This window comes from Pseudopodoces humilis, chromosome 2, assembly GCF_049639895.1.
Source record: "Pseudopodoces humilis isolate 2021_Gansu_Grassland_sample_001 chromosome 2, ASM4963989v1, whole genome shotgun sequence".
In the NCBI taxonomy this organism is placed as follows: Eukaryota; Metazoa; Chordata; class Aves; order Passeriformes; family Paridae; genus Pseudopodoces; species Pseudopodoces humilis.
This window is the reverse complement of record NC_142201.1, coordinates 16,604,945-16,623,526: the sequence shown is the minus strand read 5'-3', so window position 1 is coordinate 16,623,526 and position 18,582 is coordinate 16,604,945. Positions and strand designations below refer to the sequence as shown.

The 18,582-nt window shown below is 37.6% G+C and overlaps 1 protein-coding gene across 5 annotated transcripts in view; it reads right to left on the bottom strand.

Moving 5' to 3' along the window:
* Positions 1-46: 46 nt before the first annotated feature.
* The window catches only part of AP1S2 (adaptor related protein complex 1 subunit sigma 2), a 30,924-nt gene continuing 12,388 nt past the window's right edge, over positions 47-18,582 (bottom strand). The window contains exons 5-6 of one of the 5 annotated variants that reach the window (XM_005516659.3): positions 13,526-13,619; positions 47-2,005 (exon numbers count right to left, since the gene is read on the bottom strand). In XM_005516659.3, coding sequence (XP_005516716.1) covers positions 13,575-13,619 — 45 coding nt within the window. In that variant the 3' untranslated portion in view covers positions 47-2,005; positions 13,526-13,574. Of the gene's footprint in view, positions 2,006-2,935; positions 5,642-13,525; positions 13,620-18,582 lie in introns of those variants that run through there. The other 4 variants (XM_014248966.2, XM_088051759.1, XM_005516658.3 and 1 more) reach the window with 4 other exon arrangements.

Genomic DNA, 18,582 nt, shown 5'->3' with positions numbered 1-18,582 from the left:
TCTTTCCTCTGTGAATACAGGCACTAATTACATATAGACACAGCAATGGTGTAAAAATGGACATTTATTACAACTAAACCAATGTGACAGACAGAAGTCAAACAGTTTGTCACAATCACAACAAAGCTTAATCCAGCCAAGCACATACAAGTGACAGTGTAAACTTTAAAAACATGTTTAATACATATAAAATTGCTTTTGCTTTGACTTAAATCCATTTTACCACTTCAATCTCACACACAGGGTCCTTTTGCTACCCCTCTACCCTCATCTATCCTTGCCTGCTGTGCTCTGGAGAAACGCCCTGGGACAGAAACTGTCTCTGGTCATCTGGAATCTGGGTCTAAGTCCTAGAATGGGCTTCCGTGGACAAGTTCTAATGGCTTGAGTTCACAGGCACCACCCAGCTACTGCCACAGGAGCGGCACACACAGCCCAGCCCCAGCTGGCCGCTCTGTTGCCTCAAGGACTGATGCTGGGGTGTGGATCAGGGACCTCAGAAGTGGCAACGCTGCACTTTCCTTTTGGCTGGATACTACTGAACCCCCTCTGCAGCTGGCCACAGAAGTGCTGCTGCCAGCAGCACTGCCGGAGCTAAGCTTTGTGAAAACATGGCACTACTCAGGTGAACAAGCCAAAACTCCTAGGGGAAGGTGTCTGGGTGGAGAGGGAGGGGACAAACCCTCTCCATGGGGACAGGCCACAGAACTTGGCTACTCCCAGGTGTAAACTCCCACTGTCTCCTCAAAAACCACACATGGATCACATTTCTGCAAGTGAAACAGGTTCAGTTCATAATTACTGAGAGTGCTCACTGTCAAAATATTACTGGATATCAGTTTACATGATTTGTAGTGAATATACTATACAAATCTAATGTTTAAGGGCTCTCACTGCAAATTAGTTGGTTCAATTGTACATCATGCAGGAGTATTGTAAGGGATGTGTCAAATGTTTAACGTGTTGATCAAGAAAAGCAGTTAAATGACTTTGACACTTACTGTGTCCTAAAGGTACCTACACACCCAATAAAGCGTAACTATAAAACACCAATAAGTACACATTAATTGGTAGACTTTGAAAGACAACAATAAAAGGTCCCTTGTATAAAGCTTTTTCTTTCCCATCCTTGAAAGTATTCCATTTTCATTATGCATCTCTCTATTCAGTTAGAAAGCTGACCTCCTTTCTTGTGTTCATGGTCAAGCTAATATCTGACCTAAAAACAGTTTCCTTATTCAGTCTGGGCTGGTTTTCCTTTTCTCCTCCATGCATTCCCTTTGGAGTATAATAACTTGCACAGTTTTGCTCAAGGTAGCTACACTAAAATACACCTTCATGTTTAGTGAGTTGATCAGTTTTCTTAGAAAAGCAGTTATCACCTTAACAGTTTTTTACCAGATTGATATGCAGATCCTGGCAGGATTCTTTGGTATAATGACAAATTCAGTAGTAAACAGATATTTCCAATTTTTATGCAATAACTGAAATAAGCAGAATTATCACAAGTGGTGACTAAAATGTAGATGAACAAATTCTTTGGTTGCATAAACACAATTTGTACACCGTAACATTTCATATTTGGAGTTGTCCATGTAGTTTCTTTTCATTTAGGTAGGCTATGCTGATGTCATAGCAATATATTTATTTCCTGAAGTCAAGTTTGCTTATAAAAAAAAGTAGACTTATCGAAGTCAAATGCAATTTTCCTATAAATGCAGTGAAGGGAAGCATTGAGTCAATTCAAATCTAATTTCCTTTTATTTATAAATTTTGAACTTAGGTTTCTTGTTCCCTTTTCAAAAAAAAAGTATTTTTCTTGTAGGCCTGAATGAAGCAGCTTAGCAAAACAGTAATACTGACAAACAGCATCTTACACCATTAGCTAAACATTACAATGAAGGCAGTGAACATTTACAGTATGAAACACTGAGATGGCATCAGCTGAAGAGAAGATTTATGTCAATCCAATTTCTTCAAGTACACTACGTGGGGTCTCTGCTTCCTATGGAGGGAAAATGTGAGACAGTAGTAAATGAACAGTTTCTACTGAGCGGCGCTGTACATGAGTTAGTATGGAAGATGCTGAATTGAAAGAAAGCTGAAAAGACACGAAAACATGGAAGCACTGCAGTTTGCAAACATGGTATTAGCTGCACTTATCACAGAGCTGTTAATTGGATTGCCATGGTTCACAGGAATAGCTGGTAGATTTTATTGCCTTTAAGCATAATAAAAATAAAACAATTCAGATGTAGCAGCAGGGTACAAATCAGAACTGAGTAACAGAGGTACGAACTGGGGAGGGATGGGGAAGGATCTTGCAATGGAGTCAGCCAATTTTGTGGTCAATTGTCTCAAGGGTCTCAAAAATCTGTTTGGGAGTAACAAATAAATGGGTGAATGAAACTACTGATGCAACTAAGATACAGTATCCCTTAAAATCCTTATAAAAGAGTTCTGGTTTGTTTTGTTTTTTTATACAGTGATAACATGCTTAATGCATAAAACCAGGTCATGGTACCTTGGTATGCCTGGTGTCAAATTGATTCCTTTCAAAGAGGGAGGATTATTTAGGACAGGAATTTTATTATTCTACAACAGGCATAACGTTTTAGGTTAATTCTAATCTTAGAAAGCTTCCCTTAGATTCAGGGAAAGTTGTTCAATACCAAATTCCAAAGCATTATCATCAGTTTTGTATTCATTACTTCCATAACATCTGAAAAGAAATGGTTTAAATTAGAAACATTAGGGTGAGCCTTTCCATAACTATTAATAATGCCTTCCTAAATAAAAGGGGAGGGATACTGTGTCCATATCGAAACAAAAGCTTTAATATCAAGAGTATGAATAAACTTACTTTAGCATCCTAAAACAAGACATGTCATGCAGCAGAAAAAAAAGGCAGATAACAGTTAAAGCAGCCAACAAATTCTTTTTCAACTGCTTTGCAAATATTTATTAGAAAAATAATGTCGGTAAAACACAAAATTAAATACCTCAAACCTTGCAAATAACATCAAAACATTCTATCAACCTTGACTATGTGGCACAAAGTGATCAAGTTTACTATCATCATTCAGGTGATTCAGCAGCGAAGGAACAGGCTATGATACTTTAAGCAACTTCATTCAAAAGTCATTCAGAGCTCGGAACAGGCCATCTCAGCATTTTCAGATGGCTTCTAAAATCCAGCAGCAAATAAAAATTGCAATAAAAAGGTAAGTTAAATATGAAAACAAGATACTTGGTGTATTAAAGACATAGTGTTGGCTTGTTTTTTTTCCCTCCACTGATGCAGTATTTAAATATTCCTAGAACTGCAGTGACCTTGACAAAGCCAGACAGGATGGCAGGATTAAAGATTTACACAAGTATTTTAACAAATCCCCAAAAGGAGGCACCTGAATGAAGAAATGGCTGTGTAGCATTTTTAATATAACTTTTTTTCTATATTCCCAGATTACTTTGTTGCCTTCATTTTAGAAGACACACCCCTCCCGTATCCACCAAAGCATTTTACTCAAGAAATCCTATACTGTTAACTCACTATGGCACCAGAACTCAAGAGCATTCTACAATAATACAACTTCTCAAGCATTTCAGGTTCTTCAAAACATTTGAAATAAATTCACTTTTAAATTTTAAATTTATTAGACAGCAGCAGGTACTTAAGAGTTACTCAAGAGTGCAACAGGACCTGAAAATAAAGTTCTTTATAGCTATGAAGAAATACAGAGCGGTGCTGCCACTGTTTCTAGAGCAGTTTACTATTTCTGTTTTCACTGCCAATTCAAAGTCTGAGATTATTTTCAGCAGGCATATACTTAAACACTAAGTTTCTTCAAGTAAATCAAGGTCACTGATTTACATTAAAAGCAACCTGTTTCAAGGACATTAGCTACTTGTCCACAGATACATCACCCATAGAACTCAGACATATTTTAATTTTTTTTTTTAATTTTTTAATTACTGAAGCAGCAACCTTGAGACAGATGTGCCTTCTTATGTGCTCATCAACAATATGATCTCAAGGAACACCTTAGAGGCTAATGTATTTTGCTAGAGGAATAACTTCAATAATTATTACTTTTAAGAAACAAATAGAATTAATTATATTTCGTTCACATTATTTGTTTTACTAGAGTGTCAAACATTTAATTCAATTCTTATGGAATTCTGCAGTGTCACACACTACCTGCAGCTCAGAATCACCCAAGGCAAACAACACAAATTTGAAATATCAGAACACTGATGAGGAAAAAAATTCATTCACATGAGACAAAAGTGCATGCAATACTTTATTTCAAACATGCCAGAAAAGCTAATTCATTACCTAGTCATTTAGAAGCAAGCAGCTGTATACAGATAACAAGAAAAACAGCATCTCATTACAGCTCAATGCACAGCATTTTAAGCCAACAGGCATGAAATAATGCAGGCTAAAGCAGCATTAACCAGACATCCAAACACATTGTTAATGGCTTACAGAAAAAAGGCAAACTTGGAAATGGAAAACCACTCCTATGTTCTTGTTTTCTAAGATTTCAGAATGCTGCAAATCCAATCCAGATCTTTTGTCTAACACCCTAAATCTCCCATTTTTATGTCAGTTTAACATTTGGAAGGTAGTGCATTACCACATATAGTACATGGAGCTGGCTTGTTTGTGGTTCTTTTCAGGAACCACCTCCTTGATAATTCATGGAAACAATTTTCAGAATCAGTGCTCCAATACACAAGGCAGCCTGCATTTTAAACTGGAAATGCCAGTTTAAGAAGGCACATTGCAAGTATACTGTTAATGGACTTTCCAATCCTAGCCATTAATGGTTGGACTCAATAAGCTTAGAGGTCTTTTCCAACCTTAATGATTCTATGATTCCATAATTCATTTGGAAAGCAATGATATTGTTCTCTCTTTCAGTGGCAGTAACTGTGAAATTACTCATAAGAGCATTCTGCACATTTAAATACAAGTGTTTTAACTTCAGATTTACACATCATTCTTTTTGACATAATCAATTCTGCCTCCCTCCTTTTTGTAAGGTCAGTCACACTATTGTGCCGGTCTTCAGAAAGGGATAGTGTTATTTGCACCTTTAATTAAGATGCATGGTCTAGGTAGAATTTCATTCAGCATCATTCAGTACTTGTGTGTATACACATTTCACATGATACTTCACTACTTTCTCTGTAGGTCTTAACTTCACCTACAGACTTTATGTGTATGTTTAAATACCACCACAACCTATTTAAAAGATAAACGTGGGTGCCAGTGTTATACTATAGGTGTTGCAGTATATAGATGTTTAGCTCAGAAAATGCTACAGAACTTTCAAGCATAAGACTTCAAGCTTACACACAATAAAAAAGTTAAACCATATGCCACAACAAGCACAAGTTTTGTTGAAATGAGACATGTGAAGAGACAACACTGTAAAACAGAGGGGGAAGAGGAAAGTACAACAGCAGAGAATGGTTGTGGCATTCTATTAGATTCAGGATGACTGGATTCAGCAAGCTGATGATAATGTTCTGTCATGAGTAAGTCACAGGTCTATCTCCTCTGAAATTCTGCATGCATGATGAATGAAGCCATTTAGTACACTGGTACATTAAAGTATTCATGACGTGGCTACAAAAGAAATGTACACATTCTTATACATAATAGAAAGGTGGACAGATATGCAAGAAAACAAAAATATTATCTTGCTAGTGTATCTCTGACATTAAAAGGACATTTGATACAGAAATACAATATTGTATTTTTTTGACTACACTAGATTTCCAGGGGGTGAGGGTAGTGGGAAGAATCATCATTTTACCCACCCATACTTGCATGTTGTGTCCAACACCAGACAGAACAACTTTACACCATAAACACTTTATTACATAAGCTAAGGGCTTCTTTGTAGCCAAAAGAAGTTTGAAGCTCCAGGGATGGACCACCCTATCTGTTCTTTGTCTCTGCATCAGGCATTGACTGTTGGCTTCTGTCAGAGACAGGCACTGGGCTAAGTGGCATCTGACACCACCCACCACATCTGCTCTAATAAAACACACATTTAGAGGTACCAGGCCTCCAGAACATGGCTGTGAATGCACCATGCCAGGGTAGTACAACGGTGGCATTACTGGTGACAAAAATTATATTTTGTAAAAAAGAGGGTCTGTTTAGAAAAATTGAGGCCTCTGAGCCTAAGCCTCTAAAAGCAGGGAAAGATTTTTTGCTTTTGGATTATGCTGCCGAACTCAATACACTTGTATGACTGGCATGAACATTAGTATTCAATTTGCTGAAAGATAAGCTAGAAAGAAAGCAACACTCAATTTTAACAATGGAGTAACAAATTTAGGAGCATCAGCCCCATATATGCCAATTAAACTTTTTCTGGGATGAAAACACACAAAACTCAACTCTCTGCATGTCAGTTTCCGTCTTTGATCCTGTACCAATTACAATCTTCAATCTATTTCAGTATCTCACTTCCAAGAATAACAGGAGTTTTAAAACAGAACTGAGAGAGTTCCCATGGACTTCTAAAACTGTCTCCTCTGTGCCATCTCAGTTTATTTGCATGTCCAAGCTAGCATGGTTTCAAATTTTGTTCTCAAATTACAAAAGAAAAGCACAGAATATTCTAGAAGCTGTACAGTTTTTATACTGTTTTTCAGTATCAGTAATCTTGTAATCTGAAGATCATGTCACAGTAGTTTAAATTATTCTGACCAAGCTAACTATAAATCCAGTAGTTCACAAAATAATAGCACCTATAACTCTGTGACAGTTACAAATACGTTATATGATGCATGCTATAATTTTGAAACTCAAAAGAATTTGGTATATAATAAAGAATTACAAATTTCAACACTTAACAGCTCTCGCATGGCATAAGTAAAAAGCAGCAGTCCACATTAAAAACAAAATGCTAAGGCATATTCCTAACTGGAAAAGGCATTGCATGGTAATAGTGTATGTTATTAGGGAGTAGGAGTTTTGACTAAAAAGAAGAAAGTACTAATTTTAGAATTCCTGGAGCCTCCACAGACAAATATTCCTAGAAAGGTCCCTAGGCAAAACTTCTGCTCTACTTACACTGCTGACTGTTCATGAAGACAACTGAAGAACAGGCATATTGTAATAGTCTAAAGTACCCAGTTTTTACCTGGGAGATACATGCATACACATGATTCCCCTCTTCCTTGAAAAAAACTCATGTGTTCCAGTGTTCACCATTGGAAATGTGGAGCAATCAAAGTTTGTGTCTTGACTGAAATGCCTGTCAAATCTCCTAACAGATTTCTCCTTAATTTTACATTAGCTCTCTGGTCAGAAAGAAGAGTTTTCTGGCAGTCTTACAAAGCTGATTGCAACCCACTGTTGTATTCAAGGATTGTGTGTACAAATTCTTAAGCACTCTCTTTGGCCTGGAAACACTGACCCCTTCTACAGAACTGCAGACATCAACGAATAAGGCCATGGAAGTGCTCATTTCATCTGCTTTCCCAGCTTGCAGAGTCCCACACAGCCCTGGGGTACTCCCCACCCTGTTTGTATTTTCAATGGTTTACACCTTGAAGAATTCACTGTCTTTGATGTTGAAATCATGGTACACAAAATTAGATGACTGACTCACATTACTCTTGTGGGATTAGTGCCCCATCTTCACAGAAATTTATGGTTTACTGATAAAGCAAGACAGATTGTCAGATAACAATAGGAAGAAAGTGGTTATTTCACTCCTGGTAGCATTTTAGTTTACAGAACATGTGAACATCACCTGCAACTAGACTAGCAATAAACTGACCTTGTAGAGATGAAACTAAAGGATTAAATGCAAGACAACAGTAATGAAGATACAAAGTGACAACACAGCAATATTGAGAAGGAAAACAGTGGTGTTCCAGTGAGGCCTCTGTATCCCACCAAGGACATCCAGGACCATGCCACACAGAAGGCCTGGCACTGTGGGCAGTCTGACAAACAACTGAAAGGAAAATGAAGTTCTGACAAAAAAACATTTGTTTTTTGTTTCTCTGTTTGCCATCACAGAACTACAGCAACTCACAAGTTTCAACTACGACTGACTTTTTTTTTTGTGTTCCCCACTACACTGTCTCCACAGCAGCTGACCTGCTGGTCTGAATACCAGAGAAGACAATATGGGGAAGGAACTGTAGACAAACTGCATAATCAGTATCAATATCTTGCCTTCCTTTGGTGGGAATGTGCAGACCTCAAGGACATGCTTCACAGGCTCAGATGTTGTCTAAAATAATCTAGATCTAATGAGTTTATAAATTAGTAAATCTAGAAGCTAGGGAAGAGGCAACGGCATCCTTACAGCACAATGTAAGGACAAACTAACATGAAATACCACCTCTGAAAAATCATTGCTTAAAACTTTGGATATAAACTGTTTATCTGACTTTAATACAGGTCTTAGATCCTAGCATTGCCAGAAAAGTAATAGCTCTTTAACACAAGCTGCATATTGTGGAATTGCAATATTTTAAAGTTAATAGAATTAATCTTTTACAAAACGACATCTGTGTTTACAACTCATTTTAGAAAGCTAATAATACTTTCTGAAATTGTCAGCCTGAGTCATTGGAGATTTTTTAAATTAGAAAAATGGTAGAGTTGATCTGAGTAAACAGAACTATTTAGCCAGTCCAACCCAAATGACATTTTCTCAGCCAACTCTGTCATGACCCAAACTAATTAAAAATCATAACCAAAATAAAATTAGAAGGGACTTTATTTAATCCAGTCCCCCAAACAGCATACCTCCAACTTTCCTGAGAAATATTTCATCTATTACAGGCATCCAGTGATGCCTTTACATTGTGCCCCAGGCAATCTTACTTAAATGCTACATTATCATCTGCACTGGAAAATTTCCCTAACATCTACCCTGAATTATTTTCTTGCTGCAATTTAAGGTATTCTATGTCTGTAATGGACAAGAAAACTCTGTTATTTCCTCAGGCAACAAAGAGAAATTATTTATGTCTATGCCAAACTGTCTCAAGTTCAGTGTGTTGCAGGGCTGCCATTTTACTGGTGACATCCCATGGCAGTGACACAGACTTCACCAATACTTAGAACAACGTCTTTTTCAGGGAAGGTTTGTTTAGGTTATCAAATTTTAACTTCTTTCCCATCAAAACCAGCACAAAGCCTGGGAAGTCAAGCCATGTTAAACTGCACACAAAAACTGCAACTGCCACCTTTTGATAAAGGCCTGGCTTTTTTCCTCACTCAGCATCTAACAAAACACTAGCTCAAACAAAACAGAAGATGTGGGTCCATGGAGTGTAAGAAAGTTTGGGAAGAATTTTACAGAAGCAGGCTATGGGGAAATCAAGAGCAGAGGAAGAGGGTTTCTGTTCAGAAAGATTAATTTTTTGCAGTTGGTAGAGATTCACATTTAACAAGCACTTCCTTAGCAATGCTTCAAAAGCAATTACTTTTACACTCTACTTCTGAATCGTTATTAGGAAATATTTCTAATGAACAGCTGCTTTAGGAAATTGCTGCTGTTCACTTGCCTCTTCAAGGCTTTCAAAACAGGAAACTGTTTCCGAACCTTTGGTTACCTAACTGTTCAGAAACTTCGGTTACATAGACAGGTTTGGGTTGGAAGGGGTATTTTAAATCATTTAGTTCCAACCCTTGTGCCATGGGCAGAGACACCTTTCAATAGGCCAGGTTGCTCAGGGCCCATCTAGCCTGGCCTTAGTATTTCCAACTAGGGCATTTTTATTAAAAATTCTATTTGTACTTTCAAAGAAGAGCCAAGTATTTTCTCAGAGAACACAGAAACACTTTCGAGGTCTCAAGTATCTTCTAAGTATTAGCTATAATGCTCTTACAAAAAAAGAACAAAACCCCCAAAAAACACAAGGAATCAAATAAAAAGAAGCATGTTTCATCAATGGCAACTCCTGGTCAAGGTCTTGTCTGCAGGTTTCTATATAGAGAAAACAAACATAAAATTTTCAAGATCAGTGCAAACCAGTCTACAGAATTCTCAACTAGAGTATGAAACAGCAAGTTGTCCTACAAATGTTAATTCAGCAGAACATCTGAGCATATGCAGAGACTTCAAGTCTAAAACATCACTTCAACAGACCAGAGCAGAAGAGTACAGCAGCAGTGGCCTGTCTGCCTCTCTCCCAAAAGCAGTACAAAGATCACTTGAAGCTTTGTGCACTATAACCCGATAATGGTAGGTGCTTCCTGCCTCTTAGCTGCTGCTCTGATCTGCCAGCTCAGAGGTGATAATCGCTCTGGGAGGCTCTGCTTCACATGTGCCAATCAGTTGCTACGCAGCGAGCCAGGAACAATCGAGAGCCCAGCCTTTAGCAGTAAGAATGGTTCTAAGAATCCACCAGAGGCTCCACCTCACCACCACAAAAACACAAATGCTTTAAGCACATATTACGGCTGAATGCTTTGTATGGTGATGTTAGAGACGAAATTATTAAAATTCACTGACTTCTCCGTCAGATAATCCGACAGTGTCTGTATGTTTGGCAAACTGCCCAACTAGGCACATAAGGATTCATTAAGGTTTTCTTCCAGCACTGCAGATAGAGGTTTGCATCGCTTACTCCCCTTTGCTTAAGGAAGCATTTCTTAAACTGCAGGGCTGTTATCTTTGAAGGGATGACCAAAATAAACTGCTGCAACAAACCATGTCACGTCCAATATTATTCAGCTTCCATGGTAATGGCATTTAAGCATCCCTCTTCTTTGCTGGTCCTGCAGCACTTTGCGTTCTTACAATTGTTTAGACAAAGGTTTGCAGGCACAAGTTGCAAACACGGAAAAGAAAAGCTGCTGACTATATGTTTTTTAAAATGAGAAATTTGAATTGGATCATTTAAAATGGATCTAAAATCCAGTTCTAGAATGGTTGTATAAATAGTTTTTCTGGCACAGAGGAAGGAAGGACAAAAAGGACAGCTGGAAACTCCAAAAGTCAATGCTGCTGCTGAAGCTCCTTGCTACACTCCTATGACTCAGGCCAACAGCAGGGGCGCAGCATATGACAAGTAAATTAGAACCTACCTAGGCAAGGTGACTTGGGGGTTCACAGCACACAGTGAATCAGGACAAGATGTGCCAAACACTGGCTTTTTAAGGCACTTAGATACAGTGATTTAAAAAAAACGAAAATAGGATGTAATAAAAAGCAGCACCATCAGCTTTAGCCAAAGTCCTGACTTGCTAAAAGCAGCTGCTTTTTACTTCCCTTCTCAATGTCTCTGCTTTCTTTCTCCTGGCATTTCCCTCATGCTAGCCTTGCATAAGCTTAAGTTTTGGATAAAAAGCTAGGAGCCCCAGAACCACAGGGCAAGTGGATGGACACAACACAAAGGTGGCAGTAGGAACAGATCTGGCTTCCTCAACAAGAGTCACTGTCAGCATGAGTTTGGGTGATGAGCAAACTGCGTCCTTACTCAAGACCATGACTTTACCACTGTAAAATGCTCTCAGTAGAAAGGAGAATTTCTACACAGCACAATTTGAATGCATATAAAGATTTCACCTGGTTTTTAAATATTATGCAAGGCTTACCACAAATTTCACCCCATTGTCTATGGAACCAACTAATTCTGAGTATGTGGCTTATTATAACTGCCACATGGAACATATAGCCCTCAATACCCTAGTTTACAAGAAAATCTCTCTAAAACAGCCAACAAAACAACAAGTTCTACTCATTCTGGGCTTGGTTATGCCTTTAAGAGTAACAAGGATTAAATTAATTTGAAGTTGTATAACCAATTAAACATCAGGTTAATCCGAACACCAAAGCTATGCGTCAAACTCCTCCCCTTGCCCGAAGGCAGCCTCCTTTACCTCAGGAGATCTTTCTTTAACCCTGATGATCTTCATTCCTATTTACAAGCTGCAGCTCCTTACCGCAGGCAAACTATTCGCCATCTCTTACAATGTACAACCATCTATCTGTCTCTCTACACTGAACTCAGCAGATGCCATTTCTATTTCTCCATATTCTGAGGAACCATGACAACCTTGTAAATTAGGGCCTGAACACAGCAACTATTCCTTCACCCCTTCCAGGGAACAGTACATGGCAAGAAGTAGCATTCCATGGGCATTAGATAATGCCACTGTGTTTAATTTTATGGGGACAAAGCACATTTTTTCAACTAAACTATGCCCATAGACAGAATTCACCCAGGGACACACTGCAGGCAAATAAATTTGAGTCATACAGAATTGCCTGAGCTTGTACGTGCCAGAATTGATCTTTGTAGCCATCTGAGACAAACAACAACAAAAAAAGATTAGGACTCCTAAGCTCTGTTCGTAGCACAGGTCCCAAACAATACAGGTAGCTTTTTCAAGTTCTAATTGCAAGAGACGTTTTACAAGCACAGTTTCAATTCTAACTTCACCATGAGAATCACACTTTGTATGTGAACTTGTTATCATGAAGAGCATAGAAAAAGCAATAAAAGTGGGGGGGAAATGAGAACTTAGGTTTTTCTTACAGTTGTTTTAGAGTATGTCCAATCTCATAAATAATTGTTTTCAACAAATGACTTGTTGGCTGCCCTAATTCTTCAGGTCTAATATGCAAGCAGATTATTGGCTGCTCCCCTCTTCCCAACACAGATCAATGGCTGTATCATATCCTAGGAAACTCCTAAGTGGTAAAAATACCCATACACCAAATGTGAATTTAGTTTTGAACATGTTATAAGTATTTTTGCCTGCTACCATTGTTTTCTTTTATCTGGAAACTAAATCCTGATATTTATATATATAAATCCTGATATATCCTGCATATCAAATTAGTTCTATTATCACAGTTCCACATTACAAAAGCAAATTGTTTACTGAACTACTTGTTTATCATTATACCAAGTAAGTTTTCTGCAGCAAATCATTTTCATGTATGTTTTAAACTTGCTTTATGCAAATTAAAATCTTACCTTTATTAGAAGGACTGCCACAACGTATTCCACTTATGCTTTGGACAAAAATATGTTGCAATGCACTATATATGCAAATAAGCTTTGTTCTGTCATGCAGCATCCGGCATTTTGATATACAGTCAATTGCAGCAGCGCCCAGTCTTTTTAGGGCCCATTTTCTTTGCATAGCAGATGTAAACAGCTCATTTTCCAATAAATACATGTTTATATGGGCTGATTGTAAGTAAACAAAGCCAAACATCTGTTTAGTTATTAGCTTTGGTATCCATTTCTCTTACTTGCATTATCTCACTTAATTATCAACACCAAAGAAAGCCAGTAGAAGTCAGACATTTCAAGTTGATGCGGTTAGTACATAAAAAGAAAATAAAAGGAAACACTCAAAGCACTCTTCAAAGACCATCATGCAAGTGTTGCAGAAAGTTAAGCCCATCACCCATTTTCTGTTTACCCTTGCAAGGACTTAATTACACGTGCAGCGCTCTTTGCATAGCACCCATTTAATCCATGCCACCAAAATGGTAAACTTGGTAGTTACCAATCATTTAGATGGGGTCAAAAGGGCTAATGCCTTAGACTGCTCTTAATCATAAGATATCCTCAGACAAACCTCCCCAGTCTTCATTCTGGCTCTACAAACAAAATCAAGCAGCAGTGAAAATGTAGTATCAACTACTAAATTTAAAAAAATGCGCAAATAAAAGCCCAACATCCACCCAATTATGTACAGATCATTTACATTTAAAATAAGACTTAAAAATATTCTAAACAATATACAAAAGTAAATTCAGTTATTTCACTTAAATTTGTTTCAGCTATTGTTCTTGTTTAGGTTAATACAATTTTAATACATTTTCCTAAAAGTCCACTGTTAAGAAAGCAAATAGAAATGCATCAGAAGAAAACATCTGTTCAAAGACTTCATGTAGGTGCCCTAAAAAACCTCTGAAGTTTATTTTTCATTTCTTAAGCAGGTAAAGGATACTGGTACCTTAAAGGAGGTTGTACAGAGTTCTTTAGAAAGCTTCAGTTGTACATGAAGGAATATTAATTCAAAGGTTTTACTTTTTTAAAGAGACTTAAAAGCAGTACATTATTGGAACAGATTCAGAGTGTAATAGGATAGGATGATACCAAATTTACATATATTTCATTCAGTAATTAACTGCCACACAGTATTATTATTAACATTAATATTAAAATAAGACTTGTTTCAGGAAGAAAAGTTTTATTCAACCTATCATTCTTGAAGTAATTTAAACAATTTAACTCATAAAATTCATATTTAAGTCACCATTGTTACTTGCTGAATAGTCACTTTTATGTCGTGCAAAAAGTTCAACATTTTCACTTTAATCAATTCATCTATTAATCAAACATACTTAGAATTCTCAAAGAGTTGTGAACAACAGGTCTTCTCTGACTTTTTCTTTTTGCCTTTTAATATCAAATTATTATCCTAAAATTTAATATACACATTTTTATTGTATCTTGATATCCATCATCAGAACTACTACTGTTGCTAGACAGCATGGAAAAAAAAAATACACCTTTTCCCTTAAAAATAAAACACATACCAGCAATATGCCTCAACATCTGTACAACACAGAGAAAAGACCACAAAGAAATGAGAATCTAAAGCTAAACACAACAGGATGCCTCCTGGGGACTTTCGAATCCTTTTCACCTAATATTCTCTGGCACTCTAAGACCATCTCACAGGAAGTGAAAATTCTAGGAAAGGGTAGTAGCACTGCAACATGACATATCTTCTCAGACAACAGAGTAAAAATGGAATTTTCTCCTCACAGTCTCAAGCTCCAAACATTAACACTGCTCTTTTCAATATTCTGCTGCATTCAATGAACTTGTTCTATTAAAAGGTAGATTAATGTGAGTGCTCAGAAAGAGCACCTGATTTTGAAAATAAGATACTCCTTACTCTAAAGCAGACTTCCCCAACTGTTCATTTAGTATGTTAATTGACCAGCAGCACATGACAGAACTCCTGGAAACAGCTATGGTACAAGCAGCAGTGCTAAAATTTTCATTGCACCACCCTGACACATTGCTTCTATTGCTGAGGACAGGAGAGTGTCTCTGGAAAAGACTCTATCAGTTCAATGCCCAGAATAAATACACCTGTATTAAAATTATAATCTACAAAGAGTTCAGTGTACTGTTAGTATACCCTCAACAGTATTATATCAATAAATGATCAATAAAAGGCTTCTATCAATAAATGATCAAGTTCACAGTTTGCAAACTGATCAGTACTGGAATTCACATCAGAGAGGGTACTGAATAGTTACAAGACAGCAAGGACTGCTAATGCTAATTTATCTTATTTTTAATTGAAACTTTCTGATGTTTCAATTTGCAAAGCTTAATGAATGTATATTTAAAACTTTTATGAAAGACTCCTTCCTCAACTTGTTGATCTTCTAATTTTGATTTTTTTGATGTAATAGAATTAGTTACATCTTAGATGCACACACACTTAAACAACAACCAAAAATACCCCCAACTGAGCATGGGAAGAGGTCAAAGCATGATATACTAACTTCCTGGATACTCAATCCCACTTTTTCAAGAAGATACTTAAATCTGGAAGTGTTAACCTCCTCTTCCCCCATTACTACCTGGGAAAAAGTAATGCAGGTTCTACTATTCATTTTCTGGAATACTTCCTATTGCTTTAAATATGAGAGTATGATTTTCTAAGTATTTACAGGAAAGCCTAACCCACAGTGCAAGAAGGACAGTTTAAAAGTATCTATTAAAAATACAGAAATATCAAGGTTTACAGAGCTGTCTGCTGCAATAAATTCACAGTATTTAGAGGTTTGTTCCTAAGAGCTGCATGCAGCACCCCAGGTGGGGTCTCACCAGAGCAGGGTAGAAGGGCAGAATCCCCTCCCTCGACCTGCTGGGACACTTACAGATGCAGCCCTGGGTAGAACTGGCTTTCTGGGCTGCAAACACACATTGCCAGGTCATGTCCAGCCTCTCATCCACCAGCACCCCCTCTCAGCTGCTCTTGACCTGTTCACCCTCCAGCCTATACAGATACCAGGGATTGCCTTGACCCAGGTGCAGTATCTTGTACTTGATCTTGTGGAACTTTGTGACATTCCTACGGGCCCATTTCTCCAGGTTTGTCCAGGTACCTCTGGATGGTATCCCATCCTTCACGTGTGTCAACTGCACCATTCAGCTTGGTGTCTCCTGCAAATTTATTGAGGGTACACTCAATTCCTCTATGTCATTAGCCAAGGCATTAAACAGCACTGGTCCCATTACAGACCCCTAAGGAACACCACTGAAATTCATCAGGACACCAAGCCATTGATCACTATCTTTTGGCTATAACTGTCCACCCATCAAATCCACCCCTCCTGAATTTAAAGGGAACAATGTTATGGGGAACTGTGCCCAGATAAACAACATCTGTAGCCCTCCCCTGGCCAACTGATGAAGCTGCTCCATTACAGAAGGCCAACCCATAGAAGGGGTGCCCTACATGCCCTAGCACAGCTCCTAGGAGGATCTATTCCATGATCTTTCCAGGTATAGACAGCAGTCAGGATGACAGGTTGGTGGTTTCCAGAGTCCTCCTTTCTACCCTTTTTAAAAATGGGTACAAAGCTTCCCTCTTTCCCAGTCACCTGGGACTGCATTTGTTGTGACTTTTTGAGTATCATAGAGAGTGGCAAACACTCTAATAGCACTAGAAGCCCTTTCTTCTATAAATACATCTCCAGAGACTGACTTCTGAAACGGATTTTACAAAAGCATCAGCTACTAAAACACTACAGCTTGTTCTTCTGTGAGTTGAGAGGGATTCCAAATCCATAAAAATCATAGCTATTTCCTAATCCCTAGATAATGAACTAACAATCTATCATTTCTCATGCACAGTAACTCTCATAGGTCCCCATACATATATCTTCTAAAATGATCATTATCTGTGCCTGAAATCGAGCAGATACATGTCTTAAAATTGCAGTGACCAACTGACCAACAAAGCTGACCACCTGAAACTGAAATAGAAGTTATATGTGAAGAGCAGATGGCATTCAAGGCAGTTGGATCTCCATAATAAAGATTCCATTATTCATTCTTTTTTCACATTCAGGGGACCACAGGTACAGCCAAGGCAAATAACGCCACTGCCAGCTTAGGAAGGCAGTCTATTTCGACAGTCCATATTTAAGAAAGAATATTAAGTGAAGACTGAATTAATTGCATTCATTGTGGTAAGTTTCTCAGGCAAATGGTAATAAAGAGCTGCTTACAAAGGCTGTTTCCTAAACCAGACAAAATCCCTTATACTCCCACCCACTTGAGGCTTAAAAAGAATTTTCTTTTGCCAGTGCTAATGACAAAATGAAGGAGTTTTGGCCTATCTCAGGAACCCAATACCTATTATTATGCATACCTTCAAACCTATGGTTTCCAATAAGCACATTTCATCTTCATTAAGAAAATTCTCATGGCATATAGAGGAAATTCAGCAGAGTTTAATTTCCAAAGATGCTCGTTCTAAAACCAAAAGCTTAAATCTGTGCAGCAGCCCTTAGCATCTAAGGCAAATCAGCCAACATGAACACTGTCGGCACCCCGCTGGATACAGGATGAGGCAAGGGCTTGAAATAGTGAAGAAAAGAAGGTTAATTGATAGCTTATCTCTTATTCTTCATGTGGAAGGACTAGTAAATACTGCCTGAGGCCAAACTGCAAGAACCTAAGAAAAAAAAAGGTTCACATAGTTTTTAGGTTTTTGATCATTACTTAAGTAGTGACCCAAACAAGCAAGTGAGATTTGCAGAAAGACTCACTGGCCTTTTCATTTAGATACCTCTTAAAAATACATATATTTTTAAGTATTTAGATGTTCTGCAATCAAATACTAAAAAAATCCATAAAAACCCTACAAAAAAATAGTGGTGGACAAAATGAGACTAATTTCCAAAATACTTTTCTAAAATTTACATAGGATAATCAACAAAAACCATTTTTACTCATAGCCAATGTTTAGGAAATTTTTCCTACTTCAAACAAAGATCAGCAAGTCTGTACAGATTTGCTTTAAAATATGTATGTGACTGCTCAGTTTAAGTATTAGAATTATTAACACCTTGATTTTAGCATTTTAGAATAGTAAACTCCCAAGCACCTTACTGAATTACTCAAGCCATAAAAAAAAAATCCAGGGCAATTAGACTTTTGAAAGAAATAAATCAAATCCTCTCTTTCGTATAGAACATCTATCATTGGTAGTTCCATGCCTTAAAAAACTCAAGTGTCACAAAATGATGCACAAGCTTATCTTTTAGCTGTTCCACACATCATATGTATATATTTAATTCATGCAACAACACATGGCATCGACCAATTTCTTTCAGTGTAATTGAGTTGTTCTTGCTTAGAACCTCCTTGTCAGCAGTGCACGCCTTTGTATTCACTAGTTCAGTGTTAAAATCTCTCTAGCAAACAAGATATAAAATGATCAGCGACATGTAACAGCATTCTTTTGAACAGAAGAATTTCTACAATAGAGTGACAAGGAAGAATGGAAGCACTGGAGTTAAT